The sequence below is a fragment of the Manacus candei genome, unplaced genomic scaffold, assembly GCF_025592945.1.
Source record: "Manacus candei isolate 608988 ecotype Guabito, Panama unplaced genomic scaffold, ASM2559294v1 h1tg000064l, whole genome shotgun sequence".
Classification (NCBI taxonomy): domain Eukaryota; kingdom Metazoa; phylum Chordata; class Aves; order Passeriformes; family Pipridae; genus Manacus; species Manacus candei.
In genome coordinates, this window is record NW_026138112.1 from 3,527,984 (window position 1) to 3,546,516 (window position 18,533).

The window sequence follows — 18,533 nt, forward strand, 5'->3', positions numbered from 1 at the left end:
GAGCAGTACACACTGGCTACTAATTTAAAAAAAAGAAACTCACCCTTCTGCTTAAAATTATTTCTCCCACACTCTGTCAGTAGGGTCACATTGACTCATTGTCTAAATCTTTAGCTGAGAACTTCCTGGGCATGAAATGTGTAAGGCAGTTAAGTCTTGTCTGTGTATCTCCTCTTTTCTCCCCTAATTCAAATCTCTTTGCTTTCTAAGTGCCTGGGCACCAAGTGGCACAACCTGAAATAATAACACACACACTGAGCAGTCCCTCATCACCAAGGAGAGCAAAAACAACCTGAAGCAAATTGCCAGTCCTTTCTTTGTGACTGGAAATAGCTGCAGGTGGACTCAGAATTATTATTTCATTCTTTTTAACTTTCATACTTCTACAAGACATTTGAATAAATTAAGATACACTTGAAGAAAGGGCATTACAGAATCACAGGATATGTTGAGTTGTAAGGGACCCACAAGGACCAGCTCTTAGCCTGCACAGGACTGTGCTCCAATCTTCTCACCAATATCTTAGTTTTGGAATTCAGTCAGTCGTGGGAATAGGACTAAATCCTCTAGCCAGTTAGCCACAGTTAAAGATAACATTTCTTTCCCATCAAGACTAGTTTCATTGTCTAATGTATTTCAAAATAATAGTTCTTTCATTTTCACCCTGCCTTAAAGGATTGTTGTTCTTCAACATTATAACTGTTCTTGTCCTAAAATACACACACACATATATGCAAGCACACAGAGTAAAACTCAGAAAGTCCTTTTACTGTTGTTCCTGTTTAACCCCTTCAAGATAACAATTCACTGCCTGAAGAACTCATTTTACTAATGGCAGAGTATTCAGGATGCATTTTCCTACATGGCTCCCTGCCACCCCCCTTGCCCCCACCCATGGAGAAAACTGGATTTCCTTTCTGGAGTACCTATGTGGATCCATTGGACTGAAGACCAGTTATGAAATGGTGAAAAATTTCTTGATTCTTTCTGTACTTATTTTGGACTGTTACTGTTGCAACACTAAGGTGAAAACAGAGAAACACCTCAAGAACTATGGGGGGCAAAGCCTGAGAATAACTCCTCCTGTGTATGGCACTTAACTGATGAATTCTTGTTTAAAGTGAAAAATGTATTCAGAAATCTTTTTTCTTGCTTTGCTGTTCTTGCAAAGCAACAAGAACATCTCATTATAAAAGATACAGAGGAGATGAAGTTTGTTTACTTCACCATTTGTGCCAAGGAAGAACTAATAAGGAATAAATGTGCCAATTAAACACTAATTGTTTAGTTTTTCATTCTCATCAACTCTGATACAAAAACTAAGACTAGCTCTTGTTAACCTAAATTTCAGTCAGTTTCTAATACTTTTATACATTAGTGTTCTATTTACAAACTATACAGAATATTGCTTATTTGCTGCTGCAATTTAAATATTGGAGGGAAAAGGGTCTTTAACAAAGTATTTAGTAAAAGCTTAAGCTTCCAAAATCTCTTTGAAATTAGCTTAACTTTCAGAAAATTAACCTGTATACACAGTTGAATGTTTTATTTGACATGCTAAAAAATGTAAAGTCTTATTTTTGTTGGTCCTGAAGGAAACATTCTCTTTAGCATAAATAATTCAGAAAAATACCTTTGCTTTCTTGTTTATTGGAAAGAAAATGACAATGAAAATACCCTAACCTAAAACCTGTTGGGAAGCAAGTAATTTTCAGTAAGAACTTTAGTACAGAGCTGTCAGACTAAGGGCAAACAAAGCCAAATGTTTTTCTTTCCAGCCCGGAACAACTGCTGCATTACAGGCATGAAAAAGCACCTTTGTGTGTCCCTAAGTACAGTTTGTAAGGATTAAGTTTATCCCATTGTCATTACTTCAGCTTACAAAGTATTTGGAATGTGCCTTTCATTTCAACACTTACAGTCCCATTATAAGTATCTTTCTCTTTTTTTTGAAGTTATTGCACTGCATTCACATCAGAACTCCTGTCTTCATTACACACCTGCACTGGCCTGCAAGCCCTACTTCTTTTTAAAATCTGATTTATGATTCTATTTAAGTTTTTGAACACTGAGTCTGCCACTAGCTGTGACACACGTGGATTACAAACATAAAATATGTACTCTAAATTAAGCAGATCAGCCATGACAGAAGGCAGCATTAAAGTGTCCCAGAGTCTGGGATGGCTACACACATATCTCCATGGATGAGCTACACAGACATAAAAGCCTGGCCTATCTTCAGGTTTGTCCAGATTTTTCCCCACTGTAAATACTTGAGTCACTTCAGAGTCAGTATCACTGAAATAAGTGGAGCTCAGTGATTCTGAAATACCGTAATTGATAGTTATACCATTAATTAAGAAAAAAACAAGCAACAAACCCCAACAGATACTCTTAAACCCTTAGTATATAATCTGTCAGGAGGAATAAACTAGGTATGTGTAAACAGAAATCATTTTAGCTGTTACACCAAGCTCATTAAATTATCTTGAACATCTGAATACTTAAGAAAATGCCATTATATTAATGACTCTCACTAGTTCCAGTCTGCTAAGCAGGAGATCATAGTATAAGTGCTAATACACTTCAAATATACACACAGGGAGCAGCTGCAGAGATAAACATTTCAATAGAAAAGGATCTGGTAGGAGTTTTCAATTCTGATTTTTTATTTGTGTCAGTAAACCGAATAGCCAGCCAAATTCACAATTCATTATGAGTAATTGTTAGGAAGTGCTTCAAGTGAAAAGTCTGTTGGGGTTTTTTTTCTGATTTTCCTTCCTCAAACCTACAGAAAAATTAGACAACTTCCTAAAAGCCAAATTTGTGAAACTTTATTGACAGGAGGTGAGTAAGCAAACTGGTGGAGATGAGGTGGAGGCAACTGAAATGAACAAAGGCCATAAGGCTCCTGAAAATAAGCCAGGAGCTCTTACAGGGACTCCCCTTGGTGGATCACAGTAATACATCTGAGTGTTTAGAGGAGCATGCTGAAATACTGACCACTAAGGACTTCATTACTTTCACTCACCCACTGAATCCTATTTTGTTTTAATTCCTTTCAGGAGGCTGAGAAAGTCACCTTGTCTAAGTGGTCAACCCCCGCTGTTTCACATCGGAGCTACCACGCAAACTCCAAAAGTGTTCATCTTGTGCCAGGAAATCCTACCTCCTCCACAGGAGCCAAACAGTCTGGAACAATAATACACTATACAATATTCAACACTTTTACTCCTCTAACTTTAGGAATTTTGCCAAAAGATGCAGTACTATTACTCAGGGAATTCCTGCTTCAGTATCTTCATCTAAGCTCGGTGCAGTGATGCTGCAGTCAGCCTGCAAACTGTCCAGCCTACACAACAACAAATATGCTCTTACCTATCATCATCTGCCATCTTATCTTCTTAACCTTTTTAGTTTGGCCAATTGTATCTTGCTGAAGCCATTAAGTTAAAAATATTTATCCATTAATGCTATTCCCCTTGCACAGATGTACACACAGACTTGCATCAGGCTGCTCTCATCCCACATTCTTCTAGTTTCATTTTTACACTAAGGCAGTGAATATCCATGAAAAATATTTAGATCCTTCTTCTGAGAACTATAATTTCAGGAATACTTCTCACAAAATATGCCACTTCAAAAAAAAAAAGTTAATTTCACTATTAATTCTCTTCTTTCTATAAGGATGAAGGTTATAGTAAATTACCATAATGTTAGGTAAATTAAAACAATCACAGTGCAGAACAAAATTGTCATAGGGTTCCAGAAAGGCAGGATGAACTGTTTGTCTGATGGGAGTAGGTTTTGTGCTCCCTTACTGCCATTTGGGGCTTTTCACCTTCAGAATGAAATTGGTTATTTTTACACAGACAAGACAAAGGAATGAAAAAAAAATCTGCCATACCTGGAATATGGAAAAATGCTGTACTGAGCAAGATCAGATACAGGTTGATATCTACCTTGAAAGCAGTCCTGGAAATATGTACAAAATTAAATATACAAAAGAGGAAACTGCCTTGACTAACATCACAGAATCCTCTTAACATACAACTGGTGGAAACAGCTAATGAAGAAAAAGCACATTTCATCTTGGTTATCTCACACATAGTTTCACCTAAGAAATAAGCATTGGAGAGAACTGCTCTGAGTATGTCTTGACCTTGGTTCTACATCCATTACATGGATGTTCCTCAGAGTAGTGCCATCAGTTTTAGATAACAGAAGGAGGTATTTAAAGACAACAAGGTACAACTTCAGATGCACACACATTACTTGCCTGTTCCACACTCATGTCTGAACTCCACACATGGATATTAAAACAAGTTCCATGTCAAAGCTTTCAGTCAGAGACTATAGGAATTTCTAGGGGAGAGGAATGCTAATGACAGCTAATTAAAAAGATTCAATTTTACATCTTATATTTTCTTCTCGGATTCCAAATTTACTCTTCTCTGGTTTTGTTTGCTTTGTTTTGTTTATGCAGCAGCCTACGCTGATGTAACTGTTCTTTCCATGATAAAACTGGGAGAAATAATTCATAGTAAGAAGCTGCAAAAACTAGTCTGATAAATGGATACCAGATATACAATATAAACCTGTGTATTTTAAAGACCTTGCATGAATCACCATCTTTAAAGCTCTGCTCACCTACTGCATTTAAAAATCTATTTAGTTTTTTTTTTAAATCCTATTTAGATTTTTTTAAGAGGAAAGAACCCAACCTAAGTTTAAAACTAACCCCATTAAGTGTCTAAAGGTAGCTCTCCCATCCGTATCTGATACACAGCTGGCAGATGGAAAAATCAAATTATGGATTGATCCATTACACATTTGTAAAAGGACACTCATCACACAGTATTCCAGCAACCCTGCACCTTTCAAATACTGTTTAGAGTGGGTGGAACAGTTGCTGTTAAACTTTTAAGATCCAGCTTTAAAACCAACTGCTTTATGTTCAGTAACACACTACAACCTCCATGACATTCTCTCTTCTACAAAGCCACAGCTTCACTTATTTCAGGGTTATTTGTTCCCTAGCCTACCTTTGCCTAGAAATTCATCCACCCAACAAAAGGAGAAACTTTTCCTAGGGAAACAGAATGGAAAAAAATAGCTGTTTAATATCCACTGGCACAAACGACAGCTCAAAACCCCATGCTTGTATCTCCAGGGATTTAGATTTATTGGCATCTTTACTAGCTGGGTCTTGGAAGCCTGCAAAGTCAGCCAGAAAGAACAGCCTGTATATATTGAGGCAGAAAACTCTGTGAACAACGGACATTTTTCACTGATGAGTTCTGTTTTTCCAAGAGGATGGAGTGAAGAACTGTAAATAACATGTTGGGCAGAGGTTGAAAAAGTTATCTAGCTTTTTATAGGCAGCTTTAAGACTTCATTGCTCACTGGGTTTCTGGTCTCAAGCCAATCACTATGAAAGTTTCACTTGCACAGTTAACTCCTTGCTTACCTTTGGTTTTAGAGTTGGTATTAAGTTTGCACAAGAGAGTGAGCACATGAGAGCAAGAGAGAGAATCACAGAGCAAACCCATCTGTACCTACTAAAAGCATTCTTTCAATTAAAATGTTAGAAAATCTGGACAGGAGACATAGGAGTAGAATTACATTAACCTTACAAGTGAAAGAAAGGGGCAAAGACAAAAAATGGCTTGCTACTGGCAAAAGAACAACTATCAAGAGTAAAGTCAGAAAAGAAATAATTTAATTTTAACTCTGACTATAGGGGCAATTAGTATCACCCTTTCCTGCTTCCCTTTTCCCCAGTGGAAGCCACTTGCCGAGCTAGACAAGAAAAACAATGGAAATTAATACGGTTACTTGACTAAAAATATGTGGATTTTTGAAAAGCTATCTTTTTCCAGGTAGAAACCGTGCCTGTTTCAAACACAAAAATCTCAGTAAATTCAGTAGAGTCAGAGTCACTAATTCTCTTTCCTACAATCACTTTTATAAAATTGACTTCCAGTCATGGTTAGAGAGAAGGGCCAGGCTATCACCTCATTAAGCATTTTAATGAGCCAACTTAAACAAAATTTAAGTGTTCATTAAAAAAATGTTTCTAGATTTGATGCCAAAATAACCTTGTATATATGAATTATATTTAATCAATGCAAATATGCCTTCTTGAATCTGCAGGCAGGTAAGACAATGATTTTTTTCAGTAGGAGTTTCTCTATCCTGTGGACCATTCAATGATGAGTGCTGGAAGCATTACACCTCTGACCTCTGTTGATCTACAGAAGATACAGTGAAGGGAAATTGAGAAAATTAACAGAGGCTAAAAAGGAAGAAAAACAAGAAAAAGAGGATGGGAAAACACTGATTTGTTTTCATTCTTCAGTCATCCAAACTTTAGCTTGTACTGTAACCATAAAATATCTGCCATTTATACAGCTGACTGTATTTACAAATTAAGCATGGGATTATACAATCATTTGGCTCAGACGGGACTCCTGGAGGGTTTTTCATTTATTCCTCAGCAGTTTTCCACACAAATATGTCTTCACCACACCAGAAATGGTTTCCTCACACAGATGAAGAACAATAGTTTTATAATGTCATTATTCAGGAACGTAGGAAAAGCGATGAAATGCTTGTTAAAATTCCCGAGGAAGCCAGGCAGGCAGGCAGTGTGTGAGCTCCAGCATCTCTCCGAGGCAGAACAGCAAGGTCTGTGTTATCTCTGCTGAAGGAGAGGTACTGGATGACCCACAAAGCCTTGGCTCCCCCAGCACCTCTGCAGCAAAGGCTCCCTGCAGCCTCCTGACCGCACACCAGCACTGCTGACAGGCCGAGTTCCTACACTGTCAAATCATTTCACAGAGCACCTTGCTCTTCCCAGCACAAGAAGAAAATGTATAGCAGAGAGATGTCTTTTACTTAACATCTGAACAGCTCAGTCAGTGGAAAGCCAGCAGTGAGAATCTGCTTTTACTGAACGGCCCTTTCACAAAGCAGAGCACTCGCTCTTGCTGGGCCTGTTCCTGCCCAGGGAAAACACTGATATTTCATGGCTACAATATGGCCATCTCCTGAGGAGATTAAAGACAATTTTAGCTTTTAAATTAGGTAGGGATTTAACCATCCTCTGCCCAGATGTCCCTATCTACCTACTAAAGCATAAAAAAAAAAAAAAGAAAAAAGCATAAAAATATTAGGCTACTCATATGTGTTGTCATTATGGTATTGTTACTATTTTGTTTTGTGCAACTACACAGAAGGTCAGTGTTAATGGTGGAGGTCACCTTTTTTAGACACTTGTGTTTGCATATCACCTATTAAATGGTACTAATAACTTCTTTCAAGCATTATCTAATTACTGGAATCTAAGTTTTGGTGGGTTTTTTTGTTCTTTTTGTTTGTTTGTTTTTTGGTTTTTAATTATTCCTTTATGGTTTTTGTTCCCTTGTGGTTGCATAAAAATGGCATCCAAAACACTCAGAAGCAAGAAGGGCAAAACTGAATAACTAAATCCTTGTGATTTCTGGGATGTCACTTGTGATTTCTTTTTTTTTTTTTTTTAAAACTTGAGTTGGCAACCCCTCATACTCATTTTTAACATTTAAACATTCATTAGGGTTTAAGCACTAAAAAGACTGACTTTTTTTTTCAAAAAGTTGCAACAAATCACGATCAAACTAAAATATAGCCATTAATTCCCTTAGAGCCCCCATACATGAATAAACTCCAACTCTCACCATGCTGAGGGGCACCATCTCAGCTCACATGGGTGCACATGTTTCTTCAAGTTCTTCCCCCCCAGTCTGATTTAAATGGCACTAGTTTGGTTGGAAGGCTCATGTTCCACATAGCAGATGTCTAGGAGTTGGAAGTACATTTGCCAACTGAAAAGATACACACCAACTATGAGCAGGAGGGAGAGTAACTCAGATCTGTCACCAGCCAAGGACAGGAAGGAAGACAGAGTGTAAGAGTTCTAGGAAAGTGATTTTAATCTGCTGTTGCCTCCAGCTTCAAGTTTTTCAAGTATATGGCAGGAAATGCTGAACCTGAGGTTTCAGTCAGGTTGCCTCAAGCAACTTTGAAGAGCTGCCCCTTGGCACTGTGTGGTATTTGGAGGTTCTTCAGGTCAGCACTAAAAGTGACCCCAACCTGGGTAGAACGAATGTCTAGAATAGGTTCAGACCACCCTTTATGGATTTTCCTCTTCCCTTGGATGATGTATAGCCAGTTACCTCTAACAGAGACATTAAATTCTGTAACAAATCTTTCATTTTAATTCAAGTCATGGGAACCATTAGTGCTGAGGTTACATGTCAGGAGATGGGAGAGAAACAAAAGGCAGCTCTATCGGATCCAAAGAAAATCCCATATACTCACTCAGTGCCATATTTCTGACAGTGACCAGTAATGTATGTCTAAGGGAAGGTATAAAACTAATTGAGGCATATAATGAAATTTCCTTGATATAACTGCCCAGCTTCCAGGAGAGCTGAGGCATGTTGCCTTTTTGTCCCCTATAGCAGAGACTTCACAATATCCTACACCTCACATTCACCTGTATGGCTCTGGTTGCACAGAATCCCCAGACAGTCAGCCTTGCACCCTGCTGTCCCTTTTCAGAATCAACTTTCCTCTGATAAGACAGACAGACAGACAGACTCTTAACCTGAAACACAACTAAAGGAAGAACCTGCTGTACAGGAAGAGTAACAGAGAAAGCTCCCACTGTGGTTATCACCATGCTGTGTAATCAGAACTACCTCCAGCAACTTCAACTACTCAGTGTCCAGAACTTGCCATTCTGCTCAGCAGAGGTCCCCTGTCAGTGCCCAGTCACACCTGGTATGAAGAAAGACAAAACAAAGTGAAATCCCTTCTGTCTCACAGCTTCTGGCTTCCAGTGGGTGTTCCCACCTTAGTCTGACCCTGCTCAGACCACAGAATGAAGAGCTTCAGGGCTACAGCAGAGAATAAACATACTGCATTGCTCTTGGAATTAAAAATAGAACAATTATCTGTAACACTTTGCAGCAAGACTTCATGCACATCAATGTCTGCATTGTAGCATACAGTGTGCATGCACAGCTTTTGTATGTGGGGAACAGTTACCAAAGATGGACATTAAGATCTTTATTACAACAGATTATTATTACCACAGAAGATGTGCCAGGACAATACAAATAGTGTATATTAAACCATATGGAGAACTTGCTGGTACATGGAGCTCAACCATGAAATCTGAATACATTAAAGAAGTGCCCTACTATATAAAGCAATGTTTGAGGATTTTTTTTCTTCTTGTGAATTAATTTCTAATTTAGTTACCATAGAAACCATCCTGGCTCCATCTTTAAAAAAAAAAGTCTCTGTATATATTTACACTCACACTGAGACAAAGAAGAGGAGAAAAGCATGCACAGGAGTGCACCTGTACATGCAAGTTTATAGAGAAATGTGTAACTGGCCAAACAAAACAGGCTTAGCAGTAATTTCTAGGAACTTAGCTAAAACTCCTGTAGGTCTAACAGCAGTATTCATTCAAATAATGATTGCCATCACAGCAGAGCCATGAACATGCAAAACCTCCTCTCCTAGAAAATTGGGGCCTTTCTTTAGGTTACAAATAGGTACAATAATGCAGTAAGGATATTTTTTCTTAGAATTAAAAAAGGGAAATTCTGAGCACCCTGACATTATTCTAATAAGTCAAATGAGAAGAAATCAGGCTAAGTGAACATGCCTTTTTTGCTCACTTCAGTCACAGCTGAGTGACAGCTAACAAATTATACAAGAGGCCATGACACACAGATCCAGACCAGCAGTTCTGCAGTAAAGTTTAACAACAGACAGCTTTACCCAGGTTTATTTCTTTTCATACAGTGCTGTCATAAACATTTCATAAATAATTCTGCTAGGAGTATGTCTGGGAGGAGCTGCTAGCTTTCTCTTTCACACTATGTTGTTTGTACTTGTAGAACTGAGTCAGCTGTAATTTCAACAACCCTGAATCTTCTGTACAAGAGATTAAAAACACCAGTGCTACTTGCTCCAGAATAAAAAAGTATTCCAATAGCAAAATATCTACAGAAAACCACTGGACTTAATTCTTTTGTATCATGAAGGTTGAAGAGTTCTCAAAAAATAATACCAAATGCATTTCATGGAAGCAAATAAACACTCTAGGCAAAGGATTTCTGTTGAAAATAACCCTGGGGGACATTAATATGCTTAGAAAATCTTAAGGTTGGCCATTTAATTTCTAAGATTAGATGTGACTACTTTTGTAGAGTGCTATAATTTGTGTTTTATCACCCATCTCTCTATGTGAAGACAGTAGCTGGGACAGTGGGCTGCAACACCATCTGTACAAGGGATGACACACCAGTGTGTGTTCTGAGCACTGACCCAGATGGTGCAGAACAGTCACTTACCCACCACCGGGCTGGAGCTTCACATGAGAACAGACTAGTTGAGGTTTAACCCAGACAAGGTCAATGCAGCACTCAGAGGGTTTTTTCCAAGCTGATCACAGATTTCAGTTTGTCCAGTTCTGGAATGTCAGCTGACACTACCAGCTTCTTGTCATGGGCACTTGCAGCCCTTTCTCTCTCAGATCTGGATTTTCTCACTGTGCTCTGTCTGTGTCGTCTGTACTGGAGTACTGCCACAGGCTCCACATAGAGGAAGATTTTTAAAATATAACTGGGTAGAAAATGAGACCAACAAAATATTTATCATGCTAAACTCATGATGTACACTGTACCTGTTAACAGGAGGACCAACCTACTTGCATGCAGGAATAAGTCAAGACGTTAGCACTGATTCACAAAGGTCTCAACAAACATTTTTGCTGTGTGAGGCATTCTGTGTGTGCACCACACCATCCCCACAGCTGAGACACACTGGAGTTCAGCCCCCAGACTGAAATTCCTAAAGCCTGGAGGCAGTGGTCTGCATGGAAGACTCCAGACTAACATTGTCTTCATCTGTTGGCAGACCCAAGTTCAAACTGAGAACATAATTGTCAAACATCTTCTCTCTTTTCTAACACTGCTGCCAATATATTGCACTGGGCCAGCATATATATATCATATATCATGATACAAAAGAATTAAGTCCAGTGGTTTTCTGTAGATATCTTTTGTTGAAAGTTGCCTTTTATTTCAAAGTGTATTTCATTTCTTATTAAAGAAATTAATTACGGGAATTAAGTTTTTGTTGATTTACAAAACAGAATTATTATACAGCTGTCTAGCAGCTATACTACATCCTTGAGAGTATCCTTCTAGTAGCTACACTTTTCATCCTTCAGAGTATAAAAATATCAACGCACAGAGCACGGAATAATTATTTTTTGAAATAATGCTGGAAAATTCCACCTAGGGATACAGTGGAATCTAAGTTAAATTAGCTAGCATTAGCATTCAAAAACTAGACATGATTTAGGTCAACCACTGATCTCTCTTAATGTGGTAATTCACATTTTTCAAGTAGAAACACTCCCTTATACACACTTCTCAGTTCCCTACTGCTCATCTTCCTCATACATTAAAACATAGGATACTCTTGACACTTAACCCTGCAGTGATGAACAAGTCAACCTTGATCATGCAAAGTTCACATTTGGCTTGAAGCACGTTGAGTAATTTCATTAATTTCTACAAGAATACTTGTGTTATGTGAATCTGAGCCAAAGCATTCACTAGTTTGAAGAGCTAATCACACTGCAGGATTCTTGCAGGGAAAGCTGGCAGATAATGCAGGGAAATAACCAGAACAAAGCCATGTAGTCATCAATCAGGTCACAACTCTATCAGGCTGTGCTGTGCTTGCAGCTGGGACAGAGTTAATTCTCTTCCTAGAAGCTGGTACAGCACTATGTTTTGGAATCAGTGTGAGAATAATGTTGATAAGACACTGATGTAGTTGTTGCTAAGCAGTGCTTACTAGAAATCAGTTTCCCAGGCTCTGCCAGTGCACAAGAAGCTGGAAGGGAGCGTGGCCAGGACAGCTGATCCAAACTGGCCAAAGGGCTATTCCATAGCACAGAACATCATTCCCAGTGCATAAACTGGAGGGAGCTGGTCATGAGAGGCCAATTCCTTCTTGGGAACTGGTTATGCATTGGTCAGCAGGTGGTGAGTAAACTGTACTGTGCATAATTTCTCCTTACGTTACTAATTATAACTATTTTAACACTTTATTTCAATTATTTAACTGTTCTTATCTCAGCTTTACCTTTTTTTCTGATTCTTCTCCCCATCCCACTATGGGGGTGTGGGAGGGGAGTGATCAGATGGTACTTATTTGCTGGCTGACACTATTTGTTAATCAAAAGTTCTCTCCAGAAAGATGTAATGATATAGAAAACCCCATTTGCAGACTGATCCATGATACAATTTTGAGCCATTGTCAGTATTCCTTAGTTGTTTAACCCATCTGAGGGATTATAATCAAAGAGCACTTACTTTATACTTAACAGAGGTTTGCACAGAGGTGCTAATTAACACAACATACAGCAAAAATGAAGATAAATGTTAACAGATATAAAATGGAAGTAAATTTCACAATTACAATATTAAAACAGAAGCACTAGATGGGAAAGCAGAGACATAAAATTCTGTCACTGCAATCACAGGCAACCATACAGCAGATATGGACTATAACATAGTCCAGAATGACAGACCATCTCCAGGCTCTCACCATGCACTGTGAGACAGAATTGCTACAGAATCCTATCTCAAAAGAACAGATGGCACAAAAACCTAGAACATACCACAAAAAGCCAAAGATACCAAAGACAACAGCAGAGTGTAAGTGGCAAACACAGCAGGGAATCTGATAGATAAATGCTTATGTAAGTCTCAGAAGTGTTGTGTGTCCTGTGTCAGTGAGAGGCACAGACACCCCCGTGGAAGATATCACAGACATGGGGACAGTCTCTATGACAGTGCTGCTACCTCACTGTGGGACTTGGAAAGACTCTTTCTGTTGAGCCATGCTACAACAAAGGGGAATACAAGAAAGCTCCTTCAATTGCAGGAGATTGCTTAGCACAACTAGCAATGTGTTTTTGTCAAGAGAAGTGCAAGTCTAGTTGAGAAACGACAGACAAGAGGATAATCAAGATGAACAAAATGAGAATTTTTATAGAGGGCTCAACCATCAAGTATATGGTAAATGATGCATAACTGAAAAATGTTGGTGCTTCTCTCCCCATGAGAGAGTTTATGAGAAATAATCCTTTAATGTCCCCTTCAAGAGAGGCACATTTACCCAGTAAATATGTCTGTAACACAATTCTCCTTTCCTTTAGCCGCTCATGGCTTGTTTAATGTGCCTGTGTGGAATTTCACATTATGGTCCCTTCACAAACCCTTCAAATGAGAAACAGGTGTTACAGTGAGGGCTGAGAACAGAGGGGTGTGTTTATCAGCTGTATAAACTTACGTTGAAGAAATTGGTCTTGTTCCTCTCGCAGAAGAGGCCCTGTGCAGGCATGTGCTTCAGCTGCTGCCAGGGGATCCCGCTGCCCAGGAGCACGTCCCGGGCCCACTGCAGGTTCTGTGGACAGAGAAGGGCTGCTGAGTTGCAGGCAGGGGATGGAAATGCCACCACAGTTAAAAGTACAAAGCGCTCACTTGGTTTTATTTATCAGCCTGCAGTGTCATTTCTCATTTTCTGCGTAGCTGCTGTCCCAACAGTATTTTGAAAGGCGTGTGATCTGGAGAAGACATCCCTCAGGAGAGAGAGGCCAGTTTGTTGCTCAGAACAAGCATCCAAGCCCTGAGACTGGCCAGGCTCCTACAGCTGCTGAATCCAGCCTCAGATCATCCAGTTTTGCATTCTTGTATTTTTTTTAACCTGTCTTTGCTTCACTGATATCCACCCTCTATCTCCTATCACCTGCAGAAACCTGAACTGTAGGTATATTTAAAACACTCCCAATTTTTTTTTAATGCTCCATATGAAATAATTTATATAAAAATATAAAGTTTCTCAGCAAACAGTGGAACTCACTGTCCTGAGTATCCTGCAGCCTCCCCCTGCACACCAGGCCTCTCACTGCCCCCTGGCCCTCCCTTTTTCCTCCCTTGTTTTTCCCCGTATACTCTGGAAGCTGTCCCTCAGGTCTTCCCTCAGGCTAACTAGCAGGGAATTCCTGCCAGCACTCAGGCCTCACAAGAGAGGCAACCTTTAGGCTTAAACTGCAGCCTTCTTTTAGTGGGGTGGTGAATTTAGGCCTCTCACCTCTACTCAGCCATTGCTCTCCATGTAATTTCACTTAACCTCTCTGAAAAATTCCATGATCATCATCAAATTTAGTTAATAGTGCACAGTGAGTTAACAAGAAAGTATTGGTAGGAGACTAAATGATAAATGACAACCAAAAATTCATAAAAGCACTACCCTTCTATGAGTTCAATGCATGAGCCTCTCTTGTGCAGTTGAGAACCAGGGACAGTTGTTGGCTCCAGGTAGAATGTTACCAACAGATGGGACAATTATTAATTGTGAGGCTTCACCAATGGAAGTTTTGCTTTCCTTAATCCTTTTATATCAGTGTTAGAAAGTAGCATTTGACTGGCTTTTTTACGGACAACCTCACAACAGAGAAGATAAAAGAAAGAGGAAGATGTTTGGTTCATAGAGGCAAATGAGAATGTTGAACTCTGGCTTGTGTTCTGTGGCCTGGAAATATGCTTCTGTGAGTCATAAATTTGATTAAGTCATGTCCATCCAAGAATCATATTCCAGATGTAATATCTTTTTTTTTGGGGGGGGGAGGTGGTAGTAGCAAAGTTCTCATCCCATATTCCAGATCATTTTCTTTATGAGGCTCTGGTGAAACAGTAAAAGCTCTGCTCAATCATCAGTGCTTTTGTCCTAATGACAGTAATCATGCAGAAATCTCCAATGTCTTACCAGAATTGGAGCATCCCCTCTAGCAAAATGCTGATTACAGATTCATGTGCAAGAGAGCTGAATGCTGGAAATACTAACCAGATATTTACAGATGTTAAAAATCCTTCATTCAGAGAGCTGACATAGGTACTTACACGGGGCCTTCGTGATTACACTGCAGGACAGTCTAGGGGATCTGGATAGCTTTCTTTTGGTATGGAACAAATACATGTTCACTCATAAAGATCACAAGGTACTTCCTGGCTAGTCAGGGAAATCAGTAAATTTAATTATTATTGCTGAGTGTCAAATTTAATTAAGATTGAAGAAAGCAAACTGTAAACTTAACTGTATACTAGCTTTTCTCTATAGAACTTCTTTCCTAATATGTATTTCTGTAATCCTGCAAAATACTGGGATATACATACAGAAGAAAATGCAACACAAAAGAACCTACAAAAATCAGTTCTTCCAAAAACGTCATACTGTTTTGAATAAAATCAGAATCTAGCAAAAATAAGCCTATCATAACATCCAAGATCCAGGCACATAAGTGCCTTCCTTTATGCCAGTCATAGTCATCAGAAATGTAAGTTAATTCCAAGTGTGAAAATGAGGCAAAAATTGCCTAATGTGTGGCAATCTGAATCTTACATTAAAACTATCACATAAAAATTCAAGAAAAACAAAACCTTTAAGAAAGTTATCACCCCACCACAAAGCCTAAATGTAAAATCCCAGTCTGAAGAAATTTTAGCTAGAGATGTATTCTCCAATCGAAGTTTTATAATGAAAAGGTTAAGAGATCATTAATTGTAGCATCATGCTCTGGTGATCCTCTGTGCCCATTGCACTGACCATCCACAGGCATGTGTTTGGTACACATAATTCACAGGCTTTTATTGAACAAGATGATGGCAGTAACCCAGCCAGGAGGAGAAAAGATCATTCAGACAAATGGGGCAATTACACGGTAACTTCACACAATCAAAACTAATAGGAATAAAAGATGTAGTTACAGATTTTCCACTACCCTTCTCCTTAAATCAGCATGATCAGTTATTCCCAGTAAATACGCCTGAGCAGGTCTCAACTCATTAGATTTCACAGAGTCTGCTCTGCTTGGGTTTTAGCTGATGAAGTTATTAGGAGTGGGTGAAGGGATCCAGGACATAGCAAAAAGGATTTATTCTTCTTGGCACACTGCTTACCAGCCTGAAATGCTGGATTTGGCTGTCTGACTCAGGGCAATTATGAAATACTCTTTCCAGTTCAGCTGTTGCCTCCCACATCTTTATCACCCCAAGATTCAAAGACAAGATGACTGACATGCTACAATAACTTGAAAAAAAAAGTTGAAGTGGAAAAGGAAAATCTCTTATGGTCAACCAAGTGGAACTCTGAGTCACCTGGGAAGGATACCTCTTAACTCAGTGGTGTCAGAAGCACCTTCACCTAACCTGAAAACTCCATGAAGTGTTGCTGAGAGGGGAACAAAACACTGCACTTATACCTTAATCCTTCCCTCTGTTTTCTTTCACAGTCCATTAGAAGGCTTTGTCTCAAAAAGCTCCTCGTACTCCTGTATCAAATAAAAGCAAAATAAAAAGACCAACGACCTTGAAGGGCAGCCTTTTGAATGAACTGTTATTATCAAACTGATTTTGCTTGAAATGGTTACATCTGTTATGCCTACACATTATCTGTGTCTCTACGTATATATTAAGCCTACAAACATATAATCTTATAATTTTTACACGCATGTATTATGCCTACTTTGACTAACTTGTCATGCCACTGACCTTGTGTCATATCTGACATTAATTTCCTCATTAAGGGCTCTGTTAATAACGGGCACTCTACAAGATACAAACTTAAAAACCCTAAGTCATACACACAGTATTCATGAGCACATTCTTTCAGGATTTACAGGGTATTTTTTTATTTTGAGATTAAAAAAGCACATAAGTAAATATTTTTATTTCCTGATGACCTGCTGGTTGCAGAATATCAGACCAGTTCCCCACACTAATCCCTAAGGGCCATAAGGCAAATGCTTTTCACAAAACTTCTTAATTACACTGACAAACAGTGTCTTGCCAAGTCCTAACCTCTCCTTCCAAACTGTGCCAACATTAATTTTGGAGGTAAAAATCACAAAGGATGATGACTTTACTTTAAGAAAAGGTGAATGGGAAACTGAAGTAACTTCTGAAAATTCACCCTTACTTTCCTGCACATTTATTCCAACAAAAACCAGCTATGTACAAATTTGCTCTGGTAACAGAATAAAACGAAGAGAAATAGCCTCCAAATAGTGAGATGGATTTTGCAGGGGAAAAAAACCCAACAGAACACACAGCCAAACAAAATGTTCAAAGATTTTGAAATGATGTTAAAAAAAGCACTCAACAACTATTTTTACTAATCTTCCAACAGCAAAACCAGGAATACTGTAAAATAGGAGAAAACAGATTGCATATGGAAAACTTGTTTTTCTATGCACTGTGGAGACCTGCCAATCCTCTCCTTTCCCAGCCAACCATGAATTTTGGCCATCAGTCTAAATTCTTCATGCAAATTCCTGGCGCTGGTACGTAAATGCTGAATTTTCCAAGATGGTTATATTCATTTAAAAATTAATTTCAGTTTTCTAAAATTTACCACTCTGCCCCCCGCAACAACCCAACCTGATATAATTTATCTCACTTTTAAAATCAGGTTTAACATCAGTATATGTAAGCCTACTGCTTACTCCAGTTACTGCTAAAAATACATAGATCCATTTTGTGTTTTAAGTTCATTCAGGAGTCTAAATCCCACTAAAGACATACTAGTGTGCCATGAAAACACAGGCATTTGACATTGAACCTGAATGAGTCATGAAAGGAAGAAAATTAAATCCCACGAAAATATGTACCATACTTATATCAAAAGGAAGAGTCAAGTGGTTGTTTGTTACGCAGACAAGTAATAAAAAAAGGACAGTAAAACCCAAAAAGGGCAGTTGAAGTCAGCCTGGTAACTACTAGGGTCAACCAGGCAGGATTCAATTTTTCTGAGTTCCAAGAGGAAACAGATTCAGACAACAATGTGTATTTCATATAGAAAACCATCATTAAATTGATATTTATAAAGGAAGAGAGATATAAAAAGCAAAAGAGAAGGCTTCATCAGGGAAAAATAATAGAAGAAAATATTTTGCAAGTAGTTCCTCAGGCAAGGACATGCTATTTGAACGAATAAATTGAAAACAGGCAGCTTTTTTTGTTGAATGTTGATACAAAATCATGTCAGCAAAAGTAATGACAGATTGCAGGAATCTAAGGCTCTTATTAATGATCAGTTCCATGGAAAAATTAACAACTGTTACATACAAACAGCATAAGAATGTTTTCAAAACAAGGTCTCTATAAAAAAGAGTAATATTTTTCTGGATAATCACTGTACAGCCAAATGGAACATTCATCACCTTCCAGTAGGTTGGTAGGACATGCTCGAGCTCAGTGCTGGTGACATGTTTTCTACTCTGAGGCCAGGGGTATGACTTGTTTCCCTTCCCTATTGTTCACACAAGCTTCAATACTGGTGGGGAAGAGAATTCAGGAAGCCATGTAGAGCAGCATATGACCTAGCAAAAGACT

The 18,533-nt window shown here is 38.7% G+C and overlaps 1 protein-coding gene across 6 annotated transcripts in view; it reads right to left on the reverse strand.

Annotated features, from left to right (window-relative positions):
* Positions 1-18,533, reverse strand: part of CABIN1 (calcineurin binding protein 1) — a 110,303-nt gene that overhangs the window by 48,044 nt on the left and 43,726 nt on the right. For all 6 annotated transcript variants that reach the window (XM_051805413.1, XM_051805412.1, XM_051805419.1 and 3 more), the window contains one exon: positions 13,435-13,548. In XM_051805413.1, the coding sequence (XP_051661373.1) occupies positions 13,435-13,548 (114 nt within the window). The remainder of the gene's footprint in view (positions 1-13,434; positions 13,549-18,533) is intronic.